Raw genomic sequence first — 17,232 nt, 5'->3', positions numbered from 1 at the left:
TCCAACAGAGCTGCCACAGGGAGAGTTAGGTCTGACCCAAGTATCAGGGAAAGCTTCAGGGAGGCACGAACTGGGCTGCAAGTGTGAGTCATGTGTGATCGGTGGAAACCAGGGAAGGGCCATGTCAAACTGAGGGAACAGCATGCGCAAAACCATGAAGGTACATGGCAAGTGTGAGGAACTCTGAGTAGTCTCAACGGTGAGAAGGATGTGGTAAGTGACCCAAAAGGCTGGGAACCAGACTGAATGGCATGCTAAAAAGTTTACTGAGGGGCTATGGAAAGCCATTAATCATTTGAGAAGGAGGAGAGCTCCTTCTACAGTTGTTTCTCAGGTTATCTGTAGGGCGTTAGTTCCAGGACACACTGAGGATACCAAAATCCAGGGATGCTGAAATCCCTGATATAAAGAGTGTCGTATTTTCATATAACTTATGCACATCCTTCCTACTTTATTTTTTGAGACGGAGTCTCACTCTGTCGCTCGGACTGGACTGCGGTGGTGGTGTGATCTCGGCTCGCTGCAACCTCCGCCTCCCGGATTCAAGCAATTCTCCTGCCTCAGCCTCTGAGTAGCTGGGATTATAGGTGTGCGCCACCATGCCCGGATAATTTTTGTATTTTTAGTAGAGACGGGGTTTCACCATGTTGGCCAGGCTGGTCTCAAACTCCTGACCTCAAATGATCCACCCACCGTGGCCTCCCAAAGTGCTGGGACTACAGGCATGAGCCACTGCGCCCGGCCCTTCCTTCCTACTTTAAATCATATCTAGATTACTTATAATACCTAATAAAATGTAAATGCTATGTAAATAGTTATACTGTATTGTTTAGGGAATAATGACAAGCAAAAAGTTTGTACATGTTCAGAACAGATGCAATTTTTTGTCCCAATATTTTCCATCCCAGCTTGGTTGAATCCATGGATGCAGAACTCACAGATATAAAAAGAGCAGATCGCACATACAACAGTATGAGTACTAGGAGCTTACAAATAATAGGATATGGGCCTGGTGTGGTGACTCTTGCCTGTAATCCCAGCATTTTGGGAGGCCGAAGTGGGAGAATCCCCTGAGCCCAGGAGTTCAAGGCTGCAGTGAACCGTGATTGTGCCACTGCACTCCAGCCTGGGTGACTCTGTCTCAAAAAACAAAAACAAAACAAAACGATATGGTCTCTGACCTCAAAGATCTTAGAACTGTTTACTTACTCATCTCCCATGAGCAACTAATTTAATCTGAACCTCTCTTCCTTCTTAGGTGGAACCAAAAAAATCCAGTCATCTTCACTTGAGCTAAGCTATCATCTCATTTTATAGAGACAGTAAAGAGTATTCCACTTATTTTTCAATCCAAATGATTTCCATAAATCCGAGTCTTGCTGGAGAAGTGTGTACGACAGCATTTGTGTCCCTCTTCCATTAGTGGCTTTGTGTGGTGGCCTGTCAACAGCTCCTCGCCATACACGGCTGTTTGAAAAGAATCACAGTGCACAGCCTCAGCTGCTTATTCACTCTTCTGTGCACATTTTCTACCTCAGCAACAGCAGCTGCAGCTGCTGCCTCACTGTTATTATTCATAACCTAGCAACTGGTTGAACAGATTCTGTGGAGAAGGATTTTTACTATCAATTTTTTTCTAATGGGAGCTAGGGTGAAGAAATATGCTATAAACACTCATTCCAAATAAATCCAACCCAGTTTTAAATCTTTTGTCTTGTACACAAAAAAGAATTAAGATAAACCTACCCTGTTCATATTTTAGGAATTCTTTATATTTTAGCAAATTTTCCATCCTAGTACAGAGAAATGCTAATACTACACAAGTGGGAATATGGAAGAGGTAAGAACCTGAGTGTGTGTTTCTGCCACAACATTCAGAAGAAAACTTCAAAAAAGAGGGTGATATATTTTATCTAACCCTTTGAGACTGGTTTCAACTGAAAAATAGAAGGCCTTAAAAGATACCTGGTTAGAACGGAACAGACTTGAGGTCAAAGTTCAAGGAACCACACAGCCTCACTTACAATCATGGCTATTACTTAAAAATAGGGTGAAAAAATTTATAGTTAGGATATTTTTCTTCATTTTCACTGACATGTGTAAGAAGGGAAATCGGACAGTAAGAGGTTAATTTATAAATTCACAATCTGTGGTGGTTGCTCAGGACCTGCATTTCAAAGCAGACATGTAATCTTATCAGCACACACACACACACTACTCAAAGCTTGGAGGTTTCAATTTAATTATCTCCCCACTTATAAAACCTAATCTGCAGGACATCCAGATGGAGCTGCCCAAGAGGGAGATGGAACTACAGATCTGGGGCTTCAGAGAATGTGAGCTCTGCAACTGAGTCTCAAGTATCAGAGAAGACTAAAGATGTAGACCAGTGGTTCTCAAACTTGAGCGTGTATCTTACTCACTCAGAGAGCTTGGTAAATACGAAGTGCTGGGCCCCATCCCCAGAAGTTCAGATTTGGCGGGTCTCGGGCAGGTCTGCATTTTTAACAAGGTCTCAGATGATGCTGATGCTGCCAGCTGGGAGACCATACTTTAAGAACCTCTGGCTTAGATAACCCAGGAATAATTTATAAAGAAGGGAGAGACAAACGTGGAACATCTAGGAGGGGCCCAGAATGAGGATAGAAGGGGGTCAGACAGGGAGAAGAAACAGAACCCTCTGCAAGAGAAAAAATTTGTTACTCTGTCAATTATTATGTGGCTAAGATTAAATTGGGAAAAAGTATCTACATTTGTTAATTAGCAAGCTTTTGGTAACCTTTAAGAGTACAGTTTCATCACAGTGGTGGAGGCGGAAGCCAGATTTGCAGTGGGCGACCAGGAAATTTAGCTATGAAAGGGAGGAGGAAGGCACAGGAAGGGCTGCTTGGTTTATTTGCTGGTTTTTGCAAGTCTGCAGGCTGAAGTTAAAAAAACCAGCAAGTTGGGCTGGGTGCAGTGGCTCACGCCTGTCATCCCAGTACTTTGGGAGGCCGAGGCGAGCAGATCATGTGAGGTCAGGAGTTGGAGACCAGCCTGGCCAACATGGCAAAACCTCGTCTCTACTAAAAATACAAAAAAATGAGCTGGGTGTGATGGCAGGCGCCTATAATCTCAGCTACTCAGGAGGCTGAGGCAGAACTGCTTGAACCCAGGAGGCAGAGATTGCAGTGAGCCGAGATCACACTACTGCATAGACCAGGATAATCAGTGAAACAAAAGGGCAGAAGCAAGAGCCCTGTCAATACCAACTCTTTCCTCTGGTCTCCTTTTACCCTCCTTGATACCTGTTTTGCCTTATTTTATGAAGAGATTTAGGTCTTACTGTTCCTCCTATACTGTCACCTCCTTAATAAGGCTTTATGGTGTCTCTCTTTTCCCTTCATTCCATAGTAGAGTAGGTACCAGTAAACATCCCCCACAGGCCAGGTGTGGTGGCTCACGCCTATAATCCCAACACTTTGGGAGGCTGAGGTGGGCAAATCACTTGAGCCCAGGTGTTCAAGATAAGCCTGGGCAATATGGTGAAACCCCATCTCCACTAAAACACAAAAACTAGCTGGGCGTGGTGGCATGCTCCTATAGTCCCAGCTACTCAGGAGGCTGAGTCAGGAGGATCACTCAAGCCCAGGTGTTTGAGGCTGCAGTGAGCCATGATTGTGTCACTGTACTCCAGTCTGGGTAATGAGGGAGACACTATCAAAAAAAAAAAAAAAAAAAATTCCCCTAAAGTATCTATAGATATGTTGATAAAAACTCAGACCACTAAACATATATTGGATAAGGTATAGAAAATGAAGAAAGTCTGTATTTATAGGATATTAAGAGACAATCTTGATAAAATTCGAGCAGAGGCTGACTAAAGGGGACAAATCATGGGGAAGGATGAAGGAAAAGCATTCCTTGATAGCATGACACGCTCCTTCAAAAGCATTCCTTCATATTTTGTACTTCAACTTACAAAAGCCCTCAGGCACGAATGCATTTGGCATTTTAAAAGACACAGCAAGGAGGCTCATGAAATTGGATCTGACTTTGGGGCAGGAAGTGGTACAAGACTAGGTCGCAAAGGTAGCTACAGGACAGATAATGAAGGATTTTGTAGGCCACGATAATTGTCAGATTATAAATGGTATTCAAAGCTATGAGGCTTTAGGCTTTAGCCTCCTAGCTTTGAATCTCACCTGGAGAATAAAGGTACTCCAGTATTTGGAGATCAGAGAGATGGAACCAGCAAAGACCGCAGACCAGGTAAAAAGAAACCAGGAGGGTTCCAGAAGCTAATTGAAGCCAAACTCAATAATAAACATTTTCTCTCACCAAAGTAGCAAAGATTAAATTAAAATAATCAATGCTGATGAGAATGCTGAGACAAGCATGTTCTCTGGAAGGTGGAGTGCAAACTGGTATAACCCTTTGGTAAATCAATTCATCAAAGTGAACCAAGAATTTGAAAAACATGTATTCTTTAACCCAGTATTGTGCTTGTGAGGAAATCTATTTTTGAAGACTAATCCAAAATACTAAAATTTTATGCATATTCATAGTATTGCCACTGATTGTTTTAAAAATTGCTATGCTGTACATCACATAGGAAGAGTCCATTTTCTGAGTATCTGCGCTAAGGATAGTAGTTCCCCTAAGCCAATCTGGCATGTCATCCTTCTTTCTCTCATGTCCAACTTTATTTGCCCCTTTGAATTGACACCTCATATCCCCATTTCCTTGTTGACAAGTCACAATTTACTTATTTCACCTGGTTGTGTTAAAACATGAAATAGGCCCTAAGTGCACAACGGGTCTCCAGGAATCATTTTATCCAATCCCTTATACTCAGGGAGGTGACACCACTTTACTGATGAGGCAACAAAAAGTGAAGGGAACATGACTTGTTGGAGAACGAACAAAACAATGTTTAAGGTCTCCTGATCTTTGCACGTTACATGGGAGATTTAACAAGCCTACACACTCATATGCAAAGTGGTTACGAGTCCTCAAAATTCAGAGAAACACTATAGTTTTGTAAAGACCGAACACAGACAGATGCATTTTTTTTAAAGAGCAGTCTTTTTCTCATTATCCTCTCATTAATTCGAAGAGTATTTGCTGAATGCTTACTATTTTCCAGGCACGAAGAGTCCCTAAACTCAGATGTAGTGGGGAAGACTACGAGTTAAAACACATAACAGAAGTTATGGGAACAAAGATGTGGGGGATTTTATTACAACCAGAAGTATCTTTCTTCTGTCTGATTCAAAGAGCTTTCTTCATTCCTCTCCTTAAAATACTTGCAACAGGGAAGGCATCATCTATGAGATAATACAGGGTGAGTGCTGAAGGACACACAGGAACTCATCAAGTGACCAAAGGAAAGCCTAAGTGTTGCAGGCAAAGGCAAGAGCATGTGCAAAGAACTTGAAAAAATCCATTTTCCTAATACCTAAAGCATAAAGAAGGCAGTAACAGGAAGTGAAAGGGAAAACAAGCAGAAACCAGATTACAGAGGTTCGCATACATCATGATGGAATCACGTTTGCACAAACTCATCCAATTGTCTAAACTCATCAAACTGTACACATTGAAGGTGCAGTTCTTTGTTATCAATCATACCTCGACAAAGCTGTTACAAAAAATAATGTGGTCTTCCAGACACTATCTGGCACCCACCCACACACTAACTTATTGGAGTCTTCAGGGATCCACTTGGTAGTCAAACAGCACGGCGAATAGAGGAACTCTTTGGCATAAGAGGATCATGGGTTCAAGTACCAGCTCTGCTACTTTCTGGCAGTATGACCACTGGTGAGTTATTCCCCCTTCTTTAGTTTTTTATCTTACTCATAAAACATGGTAGCCCTCACATCTCAAAGAAGCCAGGAAGATGAAATAGATCAAGTGGTCAACAAATGTTGTCAGGTATATAATATCAATTCATTAACAAAGAGCTCAACTTTATGTACGTATCTCTCAAGCAGATAAATGGTAAATAGGGATATACCACACCCGCTCCCCCACAAAAGGGGGGTCACATATACTCTTAAAACCTAAATATTAGTAAATTCTAGATTCACTGCAAAGCAATGACTTAATTTTGGACATCCAAAATACTCCTGGCAGGCTTCTGTGTACAAACAATGCAAAATTCTCAATTAGCAGCAGATCTATGAAACAAAAGTTGGTAGTTACTGCATATTCACCATAACATCATGATATGTGCTTTGTAAGTATTCCCATCTAACCCTCAAAATCACCTTTTTAGGGGCACTTTCATTATCCCCTTACAGGTAAGAAAACTGAGTCATGTCGGTCAATTTGTAATGTAGTAACAGAATGAGTAAATGTGGAGTCTGGAAGCTGCTTTAATGAAGGGAACAAGGCAAGTGTGACTAAAGGGACAGGGTGTGATGACTTCTACTAGATGCACGGTTGAGCCATGAACTATTATCGGAAAATACACAGGACTAATGAGATTATGTTTACATGCAAGTCTCCACTACTAGAATGTGAATCCTTAGGGGCAGTTATTCAGATTCATATCCAGCTGTGAGGGATCGATCCCCAAGCAGTACATATCACCCATCTCACTTCATTGGGAAAAACTCAAGACCACCACCTAGACTTTTCTCCATTCAGAACATTAAAATATATTTTTCTGAGACAGGGTCTTGCTGTTACCCAGGCTGGAGTGCGGTGACAGCAATCATAGCTGACTGTAGCCTTGACCTCCTGGACTCAAGTGATCCTCCCAACTCAGCTTCCCAAAGTGTTGGGATTACAGGTGTGAGCCACTGCGCCCGATAGTTCTTAACACTTAGTAAATATGACTAGGTCTTTGCCTTACACAGCCTCACCCCGAGAAGGTAGCAGTAAGAATGACTGTGTACAATCTCAAAGGTTGGATAGAATCGATTTGGGGATGAAATGGACTTAATGCCTGTCAGCAAGATTGGCGAGGATACGTTTCAAGGACCCATGTTTGTTAAGTAAACGTTTCCAATTGAATGGTATTGTTTTAATATATCCTCTCCAAAATTCATGATGAAACTTAATCCCCATTGTTGCAGAGAAATTGCCGTAAGTCATGAACCGCTGGTAGAAATGTAAAATGGTAGAAAACGCTCTGGAAAACAGATTAGCAGTTTCTCAGAAAGGTAAACATGCAACTACCGTAAGACCCAGCAACTGCACTCTTGGACGTTTATCCCAGAAAAATGAAAACTTACATTCACACAAAAACCTGTACATGAATTCTCGTAACAGCCTTAAAAACAGCTAACTATTGGTAATAACCCAGATGTCTTTTAGCAGGTCAAATGACTAAACAAACTGTGGTACGTTCATACCATGAATTGTACTCAGCAATAGAACTACACACAATACGTGAAACAACTTGGATGCATCTTCAGGGAATCATGCTAAGTCAAAAAAGGCAAAGGGACACATCTAGCTTACATGATCCCTGTCATTTCCATTCTTGAAATGACAAAAAGAAATGAAGGCTAGCTTAGTGCTTGCCAGGGATCGGTGGGGGAAGAGGTGGTCTGACTACGTAAGGCAACATGAGGTATCTTGTGGTGTTAACTGTTCTACGTATTGACTTTATGCGTTTTTTTGAGTCTCTCTTGATTCTCCTGCCTCAGCCTCCAGAGCAGATGGGAGTACAGGCACTCACCACCACGGCTGGCTCATTTTTGTATTTTTGATACAGACAGGTTTCACCATGTTGGCCAGGCTGGTCTTGAACTCCTGACCTCAAGTGATCCACCCACCTCAGCCACCCAAAGTACTGGGATTACAGGTACGAGTCACCATGCCCGCCTATTATCAGTATCTTGACTGTGAAACTGCACTACAGTTTTGCAAGATGTTATCACTGACAAACAGAATACAGTGTACAAGGAATCTTTATTATTTATAACTCCATGTATATCTGCAATTATCTCAAAATAAAATATTCAATTAAAAAAAAAAAAGGAACTCCCATTGTGGAATTATCAAGAGGTAAGTGAAGGCCAAACCTTCATAATGATACCAAACCTGCCAGCACCTTTTATCTTGGGATCGCCAGAGCCTCCAGAACCACCACATAAGCTTTTTCTACTGCTTACCTAGGTCTGTGGTATATTGTTACAGCAAGACAATGGCCTAACACAAATGCTATTACCACTATTATTTTCTGAGTTCTGTTTCATGCATGGTCAAAGCAATTCCAAACTAGTATATAACACACAAATGGATACTTTAAACAATGTGTTTTTTTAGGGTTCAAAAGAAACTCTGGATCCTGAGCTTAACTGTAATGCAATAGATTATATCCTAATTTATTTTTGTAATTTATTTTATATGGCCTGACACAGTAGCTCAAGCCTGTAATCCCAGCACTGGGAGGCCGGTGCAGGCGATCAATGAGGGCAGGAGTTCGAGACCACTGACCAATATGGTAAAACCCCGCCTCTACTAAAGATATATAAAATTAGCTGGCACGTGTGGCACGCTACTTCATAATCCCAGCTACTCAGAAGGTTGAGGCAGAATCGCTGAACCCAGAGGATAGATGTTGCAGTGCGGAGCCGAGATCACACCATTGCACTCCAACCAGGTTGACAGAGCAAGACTGGTTCGAAAAAAAAATACTTTATTTCTTCCCTTGGATGATTTAAGACTATCTTCAAACCAGTACAAATATTTCATACATAATACCTGGCCATTTTCAACCAACTGAGTAATTCCGTTGCACAAATAAGCTACCTTACATCCTTCAGCAAGGAATACATTAAATTTGAATTAGAAAGACATTACATAATGAATTAGGACACAACTAAAATTTGCTTTAAGTATTTCTTTGGGGGAGAGGACATCACACTTCTACTCAATGAAGAGAAACATTTTTCAGCCCAGAGGTCTTTTATTTTTTTTTTTTAACACCTATTATGCCATGAATTCATAGGGAATAGGTTCCAGCAGCTCAGGCTCCTTCCCATTGGTTCTCACAAAGTGTGCTTCTCTGGGTGGAGCAGGCTATTAAAGGAAAAAAAGGGGAATAAAATAATTACGTGAAGTGTTAAATCTCAACCTTACAGTGCTCTCAGGACCAATGAAATATACACCAAATTCTCACCTGGCGCTTCAGTTGAACCCAGGTACCTTTCTCTTTGGCTTCTTTCTTTTTCTGATCATTTTCCTTCACGCGTTTCAGGAAGCTATCTCTGCTCTTAGAATGCTTAATGTGCTCAATACGTACATTAATTCTCTTGGCAAGAATCTTGCCCCTGAACAGAGCAGAAATTCTTGTAAATGCTTTATCAGAAATGTAACAGAAATATAGAAAACTTTTTGCAGTTTCATTTATTAAACAAACCATGAACCTTTTATCCAGATACGACAAATCAAAAAAGTATGGCTTGATTACTTTACAATCAATTATTAATCATATCAGAAGAAGCCTTGCAGAGAACATCCCTACTTTTAACTCTCTTTGATGAGATGACAGCCTCTTAAACTCTAGTAATCTAACCCAAACCAGATTGCTAATAAAATTTAAAATTTTCTCTTTTTATTCTACAAAAACTGCTGGGCCGGGCGCGGAGGGTCACGCCTGTAATCCCAGCACTTTGGGAGGCCGAGGCAGGCGATCACGAGGTCAGGAGATAAAGACCATTTTGGTTGACACAGTGAAACCCCATCTCCACTAAAAATACAAAAAAATTAGCCGGGCGTGGTGGTGGGTGCCTGTAGTCCCGGCTACTCGCGAGGCTGAGGCAGGAGAATGGCATGAACCCAGGAGGTGGAGCTTGCAGTGAGCAGAGATCCCGTCATTGCACTCCAGCCAGGGTGACAGAGCAAGACTCTGTCTCAAAACAAACAACAAAAAAAACTGCTTGGTAACAAACTGTGTTAAGACTTTCCAATACATCTGTTTCAATTTGTTTCCTCTGACAGGATACAAGACAAACACCCAGTTTGCCTGAGTTTTAAAAGGATATTTCCTTTGCCCCACTTGAATGACCAATAAAGACATAAGTCCAATTGGCAAAGTGAAAAGGGGGTATGAGGGAATACCGGTTGGCTGCAAAGAACTACAACACTACTTACTTAACTTGTTTGTTTACAACAATGCCAACAGCATGCTGGGTAACGTTGTAGACTCTCCCAGTTTTGCCATGGTAACACTTGTGGGGCATTCCTTTTTGAACGGTACCCATTCCCTGTTAAAGAGACAAATACACCATCATTTCCCTTTCCTTTAAAAATCTGACTTTAAGTAACTAAGATATTCTAAGATTTCCTTTAAATGGCAACTCAAGAGCTTTCAGAGCCGGTGAAATGTGTTTTTCACATTGCTTCAAGCAATCAAAAAAAAACCAATCATCATTAAGCTCTAGAGTGCCAGGATACATTTAAATACAGACCACAGAACACAGCTTTCACTACGAGGGTTTTTAATCATAGTAACGGTAATCTTCATCAATAGTTAAACTTTGCACTAAGGCATTCCCTTCCAACGTGACAAACTCATAATTTCCCACCCTACCACCAAATTTCCACTTGTTAACTCCAAGCAGGTGATGAGGAAAATTTAAATTCTGCTAAGAACAGCACTTTAAAAAATCCATTCTAGGCTGTGCGCGGTGGCTCACGCCTGCAATAATCCCAGCACATTGGGAGGCTGAATTGGGCGGATCATCCGAGGTGTTCGAGGCCAGCCTGACCAACATGGAGAAACCCCATCTCTACTAAAAATACAAAATTAGCCAGGCATCATGGCACATGCCTGTAATCCCAGACATTTGGGAGGCTGAGGCAGGAGAATCGCTTGAACCTGGAAGGGAGGCAGAGGCTGAGGTGGGATCGGGCCATTGCAGTCCAGCCTGAGCAACAAGAGTGAAACTGTGTCTCAAAAAAAAAAAAAAAAAAAATACATTCTGTACTCTTACAGATGCAATATACACTAGTATTTGAATTCCTACACTAGATTAAATCCAACTTTTCTAACTTCGTAGTGTTATTTTCCCAATTTTATGTTTACCTTGATGTCTACGATATCACCTTTCTTATAGATTCGCATATACGTGGCCAAAGGAACAACTCCTGCAAAAATAAATTTGGTATAGTGAATACTAAGGCTACAAGTCTAGAGTAAAAGAAATGAAATCTCACTAGCTTTTAACACATCATTTTTGATGGTTACATGCTTAATATCTTGCCAATGGATAATTTCTCCCGAAAGCAAAATCAGCCTACTAAATTACAACCTTTCTCCAAAGTTTAATCTTGCATCAATATTTAGTCACAAAATTACCATATAAACTTCATGCTTATTTATCACAAAATAAGTTGGGTAGACGCTAGTTATTTAATGCTATTGATACACATTCTCTGAACTACAACACATGTTGAACACAACAGAACACAAATGTGTGCCATGCTTCTCTCAAGGAAGGTAAACCTACTTACCATGTTTTCTAAAAGGCCTAGAGAACATATATCGGGTGCCTCTCCTCTTTCCCTTTGTGTTCGTCATTTTGGCAAATTACTGAAACCAGAAAGCATAACAGTCAAATGCAAATGAAAATTGGCATTTGCCCCAAACCCCTGTAATTTCAAATGTTCGCATGTCAGTAGCAAAGTGAGAACTGCAAACTGAAAGCTGGGTCACCAAGCAATTAGTTTTGTTGAAACGTTAAAAACCCGTTATTTTAGCAAGTTATTTTGGCAAAACTGTCCAAGTTCTACAATATCAAAACTCTTAAGCAGCAGAACTTTTTTTTTTTGAGACGAGTCTCGGCTTGTCGCTTCAGGCTGGAGTGCAGTGGCCCATCTCAGCTCACTGCAGCCCACTTCCCGGTTTGCGTGCCATTCTCCTGCCTCAGCCTCCGAGTAGTTAGACTACATACCACTCGGGCCCGCTAGTTTTTGTAATTTTTTTTTTTAAGTAGAGACGGGTTTCACCGCCAAGTAGCCAGGATGGTCTCGATCTCTGACCTCGTGATCCGGCCTGCCTCTCGGGCCTCCCAAAGTGCTGGGATTACAGGCTTGAGCCACCTGGCCAAGCAGCACAACTTGATATGAGAATCCAAACCAGTACCCTTTCTCTATGAGAATATAAAACTACAACAGGACTTCTACCACACTCTATCTGTAGACCCCAATCTAGAATGCCAATGGCATGTAATTACTAACTATAAGATAATTTATTGGAGAACACAATAAAACAGCCTTACATTTTTACGTGAATTAAATCTTTCTTGTCAACCAAATTTTCCGTGATGGTGTATCTCAAACAGCATCTATTTATCAGAAATCTCAAGTCACTTCACATTTCGGATTACTTACTACGAAATGTATACAGGGTAGAAGAGAGGGGAACCCAGGCTTTATAATCATCGACCTAAATTTGACATAGGCTCTGCCACTTACTAGCTGCGAAACCCACATTTCATCTCTCATCTTCATTTGTGAAATAGGGGTGAACACTTCCATAACTGAGATAACATCTACAAAGAACTCAGCAATGCATGGCCCACGTAAAGTGCTCAGTAGTAACTGGCAGCTAATTTATCATTATCTAAGAATTCACCTACATGTAGGCATTTAGAAATTAACCTTTCCTTTTGTTTCCCAAAAAGGCCAAAACAATAGTTTTGATGGCTCTTTAGTCATTACAGGGCAGAAGTGCCATTCCTGGCTATTACTGCTACCATAAGGTAAAATACAGCAGTCAGGCTTAACGTGTTGACAACATTCTAACACAATTTGGTTTCTAAATTTACTAACAATCCTTTAAGAATGGCTCCCAAAGTACCATTTGTATAAAAACTGTATAGCAAGGAGACATGTTTCACCTAACTCACCAAAGCCAAACCACTGTTACAATGGATGAACCCTTTAAATGCCAGGTACCCTATTCTAATCCCCAAAGCCTTTAGATGTGTATAAAGTTCCACAAACTTGTGGTAAGTTAGTATACAAGGAGTGGTACTGTGTAGATTCAAGTCACTCTGTGGAATCACCAAGTGGCAGAACCAGTTAATTCATTCCTGATTCCAGAGCCCTTAGTCCTCCACTAGATTCACCTTTCTGAGTTTGGAATCCATTTTCCGCATGGACCCCATAAACTTAGAACTGAAAGCACTTTTCAAAACGATGCTTTACAGTCTGTAACAGTATTAAAATCATGGCAACTAGGATTCACTATGAAGAGCAATCTGCAGACTGTTAACATCCACAAACTGACAAAATGATGAACTACGGCTAAATGTTTCCCTTCACTCAAAGCATGCTGCCCTACAATTCGCAAAACATATCTCCCCTGGGTGCAAATATTGGTGTTGCAACGTCAAAACACTTTCCCTTCGTCCAACCACCATGTGGTGTCAAAATTTTAAAATCAGTCGGAAATCGTCTTATGCATTAACTAAGAGCAGTGAGATTTCACTACCCAGGACGACTCCGGGACCCACTCTCCGACCAAGGGCCCGGGTTTTCACACTTGCAGGCCTCACAGGAGATTAAAACCGACGCCTGACTCTAAACCCATTCCCACTACCACTTAAGTCCTCACCCAACACCATCACAAGATTAGGAATAAAAACGCCACACTGAAGAGAGAAAGGCATCAGGCCACGCGGCCCCCACACGGCCTATGTGAGAGGGCCACCCGCGGTACCGGAGATGCAGCCACGGGGACATAAAACGAAGTCTTTTAAAGATTAACTCGAGTCACCTCACCCAAAGCGACTCAGTGTCGTCTTTCTCGCAAACGTGCCCCCGCAGGGCCGCGATATCGCAGTCCGGTTCTCAGCCCACGGCCCAGGCCCGACCCGGCGCACGCTGCTCCCCGTCTGGCAGGACGTGGTTTAACCCGCCCATGCCAATGGACCTCAAACAGGTTAGACAGTCTCCCCACGGTCCCAATGGACGAGCTCTGAGGCCACAAGGTTGCGCTTCAAGTCTGTCGAACACTTAGCGCCCGGGAGCCACGCGCAGGCCCTACCTGGAAGATGGCGGTTCCGGCCGAAAGGAAAGAGGCGGGGCCGCGGCGCGCGCCTTACAAGGGCCTGTGGGCTGCCCACGGCGCTGCCTGAGGGAAACGCCAACCGAAAGCGACTCCTTTCTAGGGAAGAAGATCGTCTCTGAGAACACAGAAAGTCTGTGAGGATATTTTCCTTTCTTGCGAAAGAAAGACCACCGGCCAACACAAGCCGACACTTGTATCGTGTCAGACAGCCCGGAAAGGGGCCTTCAAGGACGACCAACAGGACGCCGACGACCCGAGCGTGCTTACGCCGTCCTTTGCGTCACCGCCTACGCCGGAAGCTCCCGTGTTTCCGTGCCTCCCCGGGGAATACTGCGGGTGGAGCTGCGGAAAGTGCTAGTAGTAGTTGCTTATTTGTTTGCAGAAATAATTGCGTGGGTACGAAAGTCAAACGAGAATGAAGCAAGTATATTATCTAGTTTCTATGTCTTTAAATAGTTTATCCTCCACACGTCTAAACATACGCACCTGCTAGTAGGTGCGCAAACGTTAAAACTTCTTTGGAAAGCAATTTGGCACAATCCAGTAAAAAAAGATTTTCAATTACTATACCCTAGCACTCTGCTGCTACCTATACGTCTTGTAGAAACTTTGGTAAGTGAACGAGGATGTATGTAACAGCGCTGTCGGTAGAAGCAAAAAATTAGAAACGTCCATCAATAAGAGAATAAATACCTTATGGGATGTTAATTAGGATGTAGTATTATACGCCCATAAAAGAAGACTGAACTCAGATATGTGATGAGGCAAAAAGAGAAAGATGTGGAAAAATAAATAGTATGACAATTCATGTGCATTCAACTCTAAAACTTGTAAAATAATGCTATATATTGCTTAGTTATGTATATATATGTAGTTAAAGTAGTCAAGAATGCAAGAGAATGAAAATCAAGTTGAGAAAAGCGGTCATATCTGGTAAGGAGGGGACAAGAAAGGGAGGCTTTAACTGTATTGGCCATTATTAAACCAGATGTTAAATATAGGGGTGGCCATTGTTTTATTCACTACACCTTTAAAAATAGGTATTATTTTATTAATGTAGTTTATTTTTAAGGCTGTTTTAGTTTTTTTTTAAGTTGCGATAATCCCATATACAAAGCATCCAGTTTCCCGTATTATTAACATTTCATGCTAATATGGTACATTTGTTGCAATTAATGAACCAATATTTTACACTATTAACTAAGGTTTACATTTTATTCAGATTTCCTTCTGTTTTACCCAATACCCTTTTTCTGTTCCAGGATTCCATCCGGAATACCACATTACTTTTAGTTATCATGTCTCCTTATATGCCTCTTGTGGCTGTGGCAGTTTCTCAAACTTTCCTTACTTTTGGTGACCTTGAGAGTTTTGAGGAGTACTGGTCATGTATTTTGTAGGATGTCCTAATCGTGGAATTTGTCCGATGTTTTTTATCATGATTATATGTATTTTCAGGATGCATTTTTAAAAAGTCATCTAAGTAACAAAATCCCTTATCAGACTGAATATAAATAATATCGTCCAATCGCTTTTGAGGTTGGCATTTCTTCGACTCACTCTCCTGATGCACCTGAAAGTTGTAATTTCTAAGAACTGCATTATCGCTATTTTTAAAAAGTGTACATTCCGTGACCACCATCATCAGCACTTAACATCATTTGCTGAAGAACTTGAGGAGGAATAGGATTTGGTATCGATTCGTTCAATACATTGACTCCCCCTGACCTTCACTGTAACCATTAGCCCTTGGCTTCTAGATTGTCTTTATTCAACTGAATTTTCTGTAGCTCGTCATTACAATCACTCTCTTAGAACTCACTACCTCAGGTCACTTTTCCTTTCCCATTACTTTCTTTCTTTCTTTGAGAGGGAATTTCATTCTCGTTGCCCAGGCAGGAGTGCAGTGGCGCAATCTCGGCTCACCACAACCTGTGCCTGGCGAATTCAAGCGATTCTCCTGCCTCAGCCTCAGGAGGAATAGCTGGGATTGCAGGCATGCGCCACCACACCCGGCTGATTTTTTTATTTTTAGTAGCGACGGGATTTCACCATGTTGGCCAGGCTGGTCGTCAACTCCTGACCTCAGGTGATCCACCCGCCTCCACCTCCCAGAGTGCTGGGATTACAGGCGTGAGCCATCGCGCCTGGCCCCCATCACTTTCTTAGCACGTGTAGAACCTTGGATAAATGCAACCATGACAGTACCTTCACAGCTGAGCACCGTTGAAGAAAATCTTGTAAACAGGTCGTCTGGTGTGATGACAAATCAGAAACTAGTCATCCAAGCACTATATTTTCTTGCACTTAGAAATGTTTTTTTGAGCCCATGGAGTGTTTCAAAAATTAACATATCAAAAAAAAAATAAAGATTTCTGGCTTCCCTTGGAAAATCAGGAGATCTGGCGGCACAGAGCTGCTAGGCTTGGTGGCAGCACTCCAGTGGTTGCCCCTTTAGATGGGACATGCATTCTTGAGTTCCTTCGTCACTCAGCCTGCTTCAGTTGTTTACCTGCCTGGCCCCTGTTGGCATTTGTGTTTGTAGCCCCTCCCATAAATTCATGATCAACCCTTAACAAATGGGTACTCTGCTGTTTAGCATCCCCACTGCAGTTCCCCAGTTAATTTGCTTACCTGCTGTCAAAAAAAAAAAAAAAAAAAAGTTAAGCTTTTACGTGATTACAGTTAGTTTTATTCAGAAGTCTCACTGAGGACTGTAGACCAAGGTTTATACCCTGAGAGCAGTTCTTTCACAGGGCTCCAAAGTGGTGTTTCAGCCCATTGCTTCTATGTAGGTTGTGGGGGTTCTGTATGTGTGAAATCTCATTAAAGTTTGGGTGTAAGAGTACATCAGTTTATGGATTACTAAAGTAAATTGGTTATAGATTGTAGAAGCATAATCACAAACCCTGTCAGACATCTTCATGTAGGAAAAGGCAAGGTCGAGTTGATTTACTGTTTCAGGAACGTTGTAACTCAGGCAAGTGACATGGGGGCCCGTGTGCTCTATCCTGTTTTAAGATTCTTCCTGCCGGGCGTGGTGGCTCAAGCCTGTAATCCCAGCACTTTGGGAGGCCGAGACGGGTGGATCACAAGGTCAGAAGATCGAGACCACCCTGGCTAACACGATGAAACCCCGTCTCTACTAAAAATTTAAAACTAGCCGGGCGAGGTGGCGGACGCCTGTAGTCCCAGCTACTCGGGAGGCTGAGGCA

General features: G+C 42.0%; 2 protein-coding genes and 2 non-coding genes across 9 annotated transcripts in view; 1 reads left to right on the top strand and 3 right to left on the bottom strand.

Moving 5' to 3' along the window:
* Window positions 1–8,824: 8,824 nt before the first annotated feature.
* Window positions 8,825–14,273, bottom strand: RPL21 (ribosomal protein L21). Of its 4 annotated transcripts, XM_003913700.5 has the most exons (7): window positions 13,994–14,037; window positions 12,222–12,287; window positions 11,455–11,533; window positions 11,027–11,088; window positions 10,093–10,205; window positions 9,119–9,269; window positions 8,892–9,018 (listed from the first exon to the last, which is right to left on the bottom strand). In XM_003913700.5, exons 3-7 carry the CDS (start codon window positions 11,519–11,521, stop codon window positions 8,929–8,931), a joined length of 483 nt encoding a protein of 160 aa, XP_003913749.1. In that variant the 5' UTR covers window positions 11,522–11,533; window positions 12,222–12,287; window positions 13,994–14,037; the 3' UTR covers window positions 8,892–8,928. The 4 variants fall into 4 exon arrangements, with proteins under 4 accessions (XP_003913748.1, XP_003913749.1, XP_003913750.1 ...); XM_003913699.5 differs by lacking the exon at window positions 12,222–12,287 and having other exon boundaries at window positions 8,825–9,018; window positions 13,994–14,273; XM_003913701.5 differs by lacking the exon at window positions 12,222–12,287 and having other exon boundaries at window positions 13,729–14,001.
* On the bottom strand, window positions 9,922–10,048 carry LOC116270619. The gene has a single exon (XR_004178776.1). It is a non-coding gene; the product is annotated as a small nucleolar RNA SNORA27 (small nucleolar RNA).
* Window positions 10,305–10,378, bottom strand: LOC116270608. The gene has a single exon (XR_004178766.1). It is a non-coding gene; the product is annotated as a small nucleolar RNA SNORD102 (small nucleolar RNA).
* Window positions 14,274–14,353: 80 nt separating the features above from the next.
* The window catches only part of USP12 (ubiquitin specific peptidase 12), a 170,283-nt gene continuing 167,404 nt past the window's right edge, over window positions 14,354–17,232 (top strand). For all 3 annotated transcript variants that reach the window (XM_021929508.2, XM_017951148.3, XM_021929507.2), the window contains exon 1: window positions 14,354–14,629. The gene's annotated coding sequence lies outside the window, so the exon portion shown is untranslated. The remainder of the gene's footprint in view (window positions 14,630–17,232) is intronic.

Source organism: Papio anubis, chromosome 15 (genome assembly GCF_008728515.1).
Source record: "Papio anubis isolate 15944 chromosome 15, Panubis1.0, whole genome shotgun sequence".
NCBI classification, from domain to species: domain Eukaryota; kingdom Metazoa; phylum Chordata; class Mammalia; order Primates; family Cercopithecidae; genus Papio; species Papio anubis.
The sequence above is the reverse complement of the archived record's forward strand: the minus strand, read 5'-3'. Positions and strand labels throughout refer to the sequence as shown.

Coding starts and splice junctions, on each gene's coding strand:
- RPL21 (XM_003913699.5), bottom strand. CDS start 11,521: ATGACGAACACAAAGGGAAAGAGGAGAGGCACCCGATATATGTTCTCT. Junction 11,089..11,454: donor TAGGCCTTTTAGAAAACATG/GTAAGTAGGTTT, acceptor TTATTTTTGCAG/GAGTTGTTCCTTTGGCCACG. Junction 9,019..9,118: donor GGGTTCAACTGAAGCGCCAG/GTGAGAATTTGG, acceptor TTCCTTTAATAG/CCTGCTCCACCCAGAGAAGC.